The 8,883-nt window shown below is 31.5% G+C and overlaps 1 protein-coding gene across 1 annotated transcript in view; it reads right to left on the bottom strand.

The window, feature by feature from the left end:
- LOC110026319 (ent-kaurenoic acid oxidase-like) overlaps nt 1-8,172 on the bottom strand; it is a 54,816-nt gene extending 46,644 nt beyond the window's left edge. Inside the window, exon 1 of the mRNA XM_020727215.1 lies at nt 7,778-8,172. Within this exon, the coding sequence (XP_020582874.1) occupies nt 7,778-8,031 (254 nt within the window). The 5' untranslated portion in view covers nt 8,032-8,172. The remainder of the gene's footprint in view (nt 1-7,777) is intronic.
- Nucleotides 8,173-8,883: the final 711 nt, after the last annotated feature.

Raw genomic sequence — 8,883 nt, forward strand, 5'->3', positions numbered from 1 at the left:
CGGGCAGTGCTAACAGCCAAAAAATTCAGATTCAGTAGTATTGCCCTAACCTTGAGAAGAAGTTGGACCGCATGTTCAGTGGAGTTGTTGCAATGTTCACTCATGCGTTCACGTCAATGAGCATGGGTTTGGAAGCATACTACAGGACTTGGAGACCGAGCAGGTAAGTGGGTCCAGTGAAGACCCCAGCCTAAACCAAAAGAAGATGGAGTCCACATGCCGGTCAAAGCGGCCTAGGGTGGAGAAAAAAAAAAGAAACTGCTTTCGTCAGAAGTCAAAGAACAAAACTGGAAGAAGCGTGCACAATTCAGACTGGTACGTCACATGACACCTCCATAGATGACTTTCTTCGAATTATAGAGACATATCATAAAGTTAGGTCAGATAAGTCGTTTCATCTGAACTCCTTGAAGTTGTTGGAGGACCCGATCCGCAGACAGATATTCATGAAGATGCCCCCCGAACTTTGGGTCAACTATTTAATTTTTTTAAGGACAATTGGTTTTGTGGAGTTATTGTTTAGGAGCTTTGGTCTTTTTTCTGTTAGTTTCATGGGTTATTTGATTTGATTGTTTTCCTTTCCAACACGAACAATATATATGTTGCTCTGTATTTATTTTTGTTCATTATACTCTATTTTTAGTTTTTAAATGTTCTTTTAACGTTGTTTGATGCACACTTATTAGCTGACAGATCACTTCTTTAACATGAATTCATAGCAAAAGAGCCTGATAAGAAAGATTGCGGCGACAGTAGTTTTGTTGTACCAATACTACAACTCATACGTCGATCGAACTCCTTGCATGACATCGAATTATATTTGTGATAAATAGGTTAGGGAGTAACTACAAGGACATCTTATAAGATTCAATAACATGTTCCGCATGAAAAAACTTATATTTATAGATTTGCCCGATGAACTGCATAGTCATCATGGACTTCAAGACTTCTAAAGAATGACATTAAGAAAAGTGTTAGCAATAACCCTCTGTAGTTATCACAAAATGAATCAATTAGAGGAAAGATAGAGCAATTTCAATATTCATCAGAGACAATTAGCAGATATTTCAAAGTGGTTTTGAAATTTCTTATCAGTTTGTAGGCAAAGATTGTTAAGTCAGATGATCCAACATTTGACACAACTCCAACAAAGAATGCAAATTGCCCACTGTATGTCATTTTTAAAGGTAATTTTTTTTTAGCATATTTCATTCAGACGTCAATATGTCTTGCATGACTATCAAAACTTTATTTCTCTAACAAAACTGCATTGAAGCGATTGACGGAACTCACGTGGATACACGAGTATTCAATATTGAAAATGTCGCATATATTGGATGGTGTGTATCACCCACACAAAATGTGATGGTATGTGACTTCAACATGTGCTTTACTTTTGTGATGACTGGTTGGGAAAGTAACGCACATGATAGTTGTACTTTTGGTTTTGCGACAACAAATCGAAGAAACTGTTTCCCCACCCACCTCCAGGTTTGTTAAGATGTCTACCACATTCATTTTTTTAGTTTATTATTAATTATGGTATTTGACACAGATAAATATTAATTGATCGATGCTAGATATCTATTGCAGGGGGGGTTTCTGAAGTCATTTTCAGATACAAAATATCACATTCCTGAATTCAAAAGATCCAGCGGTGTTGCTTGTGGTAGGAATAAAATCTTTAACAAAAAACATTCCTCCTTACACGGCATTACTGAAAGAATGTTTGAAGTGTAGAAGAAGAAATGGGTCATACTATGTGATATATTGACGTATCCATTTCAAAAACAGGTGCAGATTGTGGTGATCACGATAGTGCTCCACAACTACATTTGACGGCATCATTTTCGAACAAAAGTAGACTTTAGCATGGCTGACGATGATCACATGCAGGTCCCACCATAAGCATTTGAATTTCACGTAGATCAATCTATAGCATAACCAGAGGCAGGGGCACGTGAAGGTTGCACTCAATATGGTGAGAGTGTCGCGGAAACGGCTGAATTGCGAGACCGGATCACAGAAGTCGTTGTTGGTTTGTTAATTGGACTATTCTTATTTATTTAATAATGTTCATGTTTATCTTATGTTTCATTTATTATTGATATTTAAGATATTGTAAGTTTTATGTTGATTGTAATTATCTTCTCTCTTTTTTTATGGCTTTCGTTTCTTTTTTTTGTGAGGTTCATGATGAGACGTTCAACCTTGTGAATTCTTCTGGATGGTTTATTAGTCACTGTTGATTGGTGTCACATGTAAAATCCAAATAAAAGCAACCAAGTTTCTATTTTTTTCTTGATGTTGAGGTTTTTGAATTACTTCTGAATGGTCTTTTTAGTCGTTGTTGTTTGGTGTAATATGTGAAATCCTGATAAAGGCAACTAGGTTTCTCTTTTCTTTTTGACGTTAGTGTTTGAGGTACTTCTGGATGACCTTTTTTTGGTGATATGCATATGTGACACCCACGAACTTGATATTAAATGAGCTAAAGGCAAACAAGAATCTTTTTTTCTACAATGTCTGTTATCTTATTATAGTGACTGATTTGTTAGTTAACATACTTTGTTCTTTAAGATGTTCCACATGCAAAAAACTGTAATTAATTACTTATTTTAGCAATATCAACTTCTCTTATGACTATGGATTGCCTTTTGAATTATTCAAAAAAGATGAGTTTCAGGATTTCAAGGACCTCCCGATGAATGCTCTGTTACTTCAGACTACAGACTTCCCTACTAACATCACATCAAAGATCAAACACATAGCTACGGGAGACAGTTCTACAGGTACCCACGGGGCATCATAGAGAAGTGTGACTTCTTCCGGTTAGCAAACAATCTGGCAGATTCCACTATCGATAGTGATCGGGTTTGAATGACATCCCTGGAGGATGATGTAGCTAGTGACATAAGTCATTTGGATTTTAAAATTAATATTATCATATTTTTAATTATTATTTTAATAATTTTTTTCTTTTAATCAATCTTGATACTCACTATTAAGTGAGGTATGTATCGTATTTTTTGTACTATTCTGAAGTTATTTTTTGTTTCTCAAGTATCGAATATATTGTTAAAACAGTTATGTTCAATTTGTAAACAACATTACTGCACAGGGGCAGAATGGTCATTTTTTTCATAAATAGTTACAAAACATTTATTTTTCAACAACACAAACCAAACAACCAACCACTTTATCGCATTAGTTGCTGATCAACAACTTATCTGAATCAGCAACTTATTAATAAGCTGTAGCTGCCAAAATAGACCCTATAAGATCATTCCAAATGAATATTTAAGTACTCAACATCAATTAATAATTATAAATTTGAAGATGAAGAGTTCTTAGAAAAATAATACAATGAAATATTATTATAGAACTAGACGAGAGCACCTAAAAAATAAAAATAAAATTATTTTTATGAGTGAACTTCAAGATTTCATGAAAAAGCTGATTTTATGCGGGATTATGTAATAAGCACTATTAAACAAGTGATAAAATATATACTTAAAAAATCAGAAGGAAAAGTTTTTATAAATAAAAATTAGTTTGTGGTGGAATAAAATGCAATATATAAAATATAAGAAATTTTCTTATAAAAGTTAGTTTAAATGTAAAAACTTAGAAAACTGTGAAAAATATAAGGTGATCCGTAGGACGTCTAAGAGAATAATTTGTGATGCTAAGAATTTTATTTTTAGCAATCTATATAATATATTAGATATTAAATATAGTAAAAATCATATGTATAAATTAGTCAAACAAAGGAAAAAATAAAAAATTTAATTCAAGTAAAATATATTAAAGATGAAAATCAAAAACTATTTTTCTTAGAGGAAAATATCCAACATAGGTGGGTGAGCTACTTTGATAAATTTTTCAATGAAGTTTTTGAAACATAAAATCGACTTTGGTGATCTTAATTTCTTTAATAATAATAACTTTTATTTTTATCATTGCATTAGTAAAAACAAAGTTGAGAAGGCTTTAAAAAAAATCCAAAAATCAATAGGATCTAATGATTTTCAATTGAAGTGTGAAAATATTTAGGAGATTTAAGAGTTTTCCTATTTACAAAACTCTTTAATATTATTTTAAAAACTAAAAGATGTCTGAGAACTGGAGTAAGACAATTTGGTCCCGAATTTTAAAAATAAAAGGGATGCACTAGAGTGTGTAAATTATAGAAGAATTAGGTTAATGTGTCATAATTTGAGATTATGTGAGAGGGTAATTAACAGTTAAGACGTGATACAAAGATTTCTAATAATCAGTTTGGATTTATGCCAGAAACATCTACCATGAAAGTGATACATTTATTGAGAAGTTTAATAGAGAAATACAAAGAAAGTAAGGAGGATCTACAAAAGGTTTTTATTGATTTAGAAAAAACTTAAGATGAGATTCCAAGAGAAGTCCTTTGGAGAGTTTTATAAAAGAAAGATGTTGATGTGACTTATATTTATGTTATTAAAGATATGTATACATAAATGGTTACTTGTGTTCGAACAGAAGGAGGATTGACAATGTATTATCCTATTTCAATTGGATTACATCAAGGATCACCATTAAGCTAATATTATTTTACTTTTGTTATGAATGCTCTTACTAGACATTTATAGGAGGATGTACCTTAGTGTATGTTTTTCGCTGATAATATCCTTCTTGTAGAAAAGACTGGAGAAAGATTTTAGGGAAAACTTGAATTATGGAGGTCTACATCAGAGTCTAAAGGTCTTCATTTGAGAAGATCTAAAACTAAATACATAGAACGTAATTTTAAATAGTAGCTCTAGTAACAAAGTTGTAACTATGGGCGATCAAATCATTAAAAAGTGTGAACGTTTTAGATATCTCGAGTACATTGTTTGAAGTTGTGTTGATATAGATGTGGATGTTATTAATAGAATTCAAGTTGGTTGGTTGAATTGTAGGAATGCATCAGGCCAATTGTGAGACAGAAAAGTTGCGCTTATACTTAAAGGAAAATTTTATAAGATAGTGGAAAGACCTGCAATATTTTATGGCACAGAATGTTGGCTTTTAAAAGAGATGTATAAAACAAAGTTAAGTGTTACAAAGATGAGAATGCTTAGGTGGATGAGTGTCATGACATTTAGAAACAAAACATGAAATTAATCACATTAAACTTCGACCATCTGATGATTGGCTAGCAGAGAAGATGTTTTAGATTCCACTTATGTTAAGAAAAGTGGAGGTAGACCTAAAAAGACTTGGGCAAATTATATAAAAATGATTATATAAAAATGATCTTAATTTAATCTATTAGAATTAAATAGAAATATGACACTCAATAGGACACAATGGAGAAAAAGGTTTCATGTAGCCGACCCTACTTAGTGAGATAAAGGCTTGTTGTTGTTGATGTTGCATTGTTTAAGTTCAATTACATTGTTGAATTCTTTCATAGCCATCTTTAACTTTCATGCTTTTTTAATCAGTTCCTTAATTTTTTTCTCATTACATCCAACAACTAATAATCTTTGCAAGCTAAAAACAAACTGATTTTCATTTATTATTAATTTATTTTTTTGTTATATAGTGCTATTACATTTTATGTTAATGGTAATTTTCATGTGAACAATAAAATAATTGCTCTCTTGAACAACATCTCCACCCTTTCATCCTTTAATTCACATTCAAGTGTATTTTATATATCTACAAAGATTAACGGCCCTAGTGCTGGCCAAATTGAAATGATTCCACTAGTATATGTCATAAGTTGACTTCCATATATATTCCACAAGTCACCCAATCAAATGTTATAATAATGGCAAAATAATAATGCAATTTCATAAGAGGACAACGTATAATATCTAATTTACATGATAATAAAGTTTACTTATGGCTCATTTCCTTAAATTGATCATTCATCTAAAATACTGAAATGGTCTGCATAGGCCTTTTTGTACCTTTCAGGTGATGGCAAAAAATTGACATGAAGCGAAGCCAAAAAAAAATTAAGAAGAGTTCACACGCATGTATATTTTTATAATAACTTTAACATTGATAATCATAATTATGCTAATTATGATGACAATAATAATAATTATTAATTATTAAATAAAAAAATATTTTGTCACAAAAGCTTCTCTTAACCCCTCATTTGGCACCATATAAGATTGCCAATGTAGGTGTTTGAAGTGGTGGCCCTCTATTTTCAAAAATATGAAAAATAAAAAATCCATGGGGGAGTCCAGGCCCCCTTTTTGGACCAGGCGCATTGTAGCCACAATAAAACTCCCTTTTTTTTCCCTCCCTCAGCACTGCTCTTGGCCTCCCCAATGCAACTATTAAATACTCACAAGAAATGCATAAGCTAAATTGACTAATAAACGAAAACAACAGATACTGTGAGATCAATTTTATAACTAAAGAGAGTTCAACTATCCGAACTACTGCCCCTAAAAAAAACAAAAATCACAAGAATAATTCCTCATAAAAATTCTACAATTAGTTTCTCAATAAAAAATAAGTGGTTTTTTTCCCACCTAAAAGTTGGGAGTTTAATATTGAGTGGGTGAGATCAAACTCAAAGCCATCGGCAACAACTCTCAAGGCACTTATCCACCAAACTAATTAGTACTCTAATATGCGAAATTTTTTTAAATTTAAATTTAATAGTTTTAGAATGATGACAATAATATAGATAAAAAATTATGATGATTCATATACAAATCGCACAGCTTATATGTACGTATTTACATATCTAACTTCTATACTTCAATTTTCACATACAAACCACCTTACATATGCACTAGAATGTGTATTCGACCTCCTAATAGTTTAAAAGGTGGTATTTTTAATGTGATGTGAAAGAATTGAGTGCTATAAACTTTAAAAAGTAAAATTTAGGTGTCAGATATGTAAATTCATACGAATTTACTGGCATACATGTAAGGGCAATTTAGTCTCTGCCATCTTAGAGCTATATTTCTTAAAATGTATAAATTTTGGTGAAAAAAATTGCATTTCAAGTTAAATTTTTCATTAAAAAAAACTTGCTTTTGGAACAAATTCATAAGCTTCGAATCCACAAGATAGTTTTAAAGATACTTTTATCCAAAGACAGAGAGACAGATATAGGGAGTAAAAATTGGAAAGAAGCAAAAATGCAACACATGGAAGATGGAATGCAAGGGTCAAAAAGAATTTCAAGACTTTCCAAGAAAAAAAAATCAAGTACTCGAAATTTTCTTATTTTAAACTTTTAATATGTTTAAGATTAAGTAATTAGAATAACTTGAGATATGTTGTCGAATCTTACATGCATGTAAATACATACATATTGGTGTAAAAGCCTTCATATAAAATTTTACATTTTTACCGAAACCTAAATCTTACTATTGCAAAAACACTCAGACCTACACATACATATAATTTAATGTAAGAATAATCCATAAGAAAGAGTGTGCCCACTAAACGACAAAACATGGAAACGGAAATTATACCAACCTGAGGACTAAATTATCAAAAAAGAACTACTATAAATAATTGAGATATTTTCATTTCCCAAAAAAAAATTCAGAAATCTCACCGGAAGAAACAAATCTGTCGACTTCTTTATAATTTTTTTTTGGCTTAAACATGTACTATAAATTGAAAATTGCTATCAGATGAAATAATTTAATATTCAAACATGAGCAAGCGCTAAAATCTATAACGAAATAATATATTTTCTTCATGTCAAAACCTAGACATTGAAAAAAAGAGAGAGAGAGAGAGAGGGTGGGGGAAATTGAGGAGTCACCTTTGAACAAACGAGTCAATAAAGGAATCGGGAGCGCCGGACTTGAATGCCCGGAGAAACGCCCACATATTGCCGATAAACGGCAAACCTAGATTGCCGGGCGGCAGCCGGCGGCGAAGATCGTCGTCGAGCTTCCGCTCATGGAACCACTGATGCACCAACAGCAACGCCCTCCACAACCCTGAGGACGCCACCACAGCGACGACCACACTCGCCGCCGCCATGCGCCACCAATCCGATTCCAATAACCCCATCTTCGATGCCACCTCGCTGCTATCCCTCTATGGAGGCCGATTAGGCATTTATAGAGGAGGGAGGAGTGGGTTTTCCGAAAATTGAAGAGAAGGGAGACGGTTGGGGAGCGTGGGGAGCAGAGAAAAAGTATTACAAAGAAAAAAATTGTTCCGGTTATCATAAGTGCTTTTTGGGGGTAGTATTTATCCAATCCTTTTGTATTTTTTTTTCTTAGGTTTTATTTTGCATGTTTTATTGTATTTTGATGTTTAATATTATTATTAAATTAATAAATAAAATGAATATTTAAGTTATTTTACTCTAAAATAATTTATAAATCACTTATATTTTAAATATAATATTTTAGAGCGTGGTTAAAATTAAAAATATAATTCAAACGTTACATATTTAAAATTAGCATGATTGAAATTTTATATTCAATATTTTGAGTGATTCATACACAAAAACTTCACAATTAAAATATATCAAAAATAAAATAAAAAAAAACATAATTTGACAAGACTAAAATTCTATAAATTAATTATTTGAATAAATTTGAGCTAAACTTAGAATTTATTAAATTCTTTCCTAATAGAATTTATGGGGTTGGAATGAAGATTTTAAGTATAATAAATTAGATGAGAATATTTTGATTCAAATCTAAACAAAAGAAGTTTAAAATATTTTCTAATTTATTTTTATGGAAATTTTACATAGCGGCTAATATATGAATTTTTCTATCTAGCACCTAAAGTTCAATATTTACGGGAAAAACACTAAAATTTAAATACGCATAACGAGCACTTTGTCACCTCTGTCACTTTCTCTGCTTCGACATATTTGAGTCCGTCAGAGTTGATAACTCGACAACG

The sequence above is a fragment of the Phalaenopsis equestris genome, unplaced genomic scaffold (assembly GCF_001263595.1).
Source record: "Phalaenopsis equestris unplaced genomic scaffold, ASM126359v1 Scaffold000002, whole genome shotgun sequence".
NCBI lineage: Eukaryota > Viridiplantae > Streptophyta > Magnoliopsida > Asparagales > Orchidaceae > Phalaenopsis > Phalaenopsis equestris.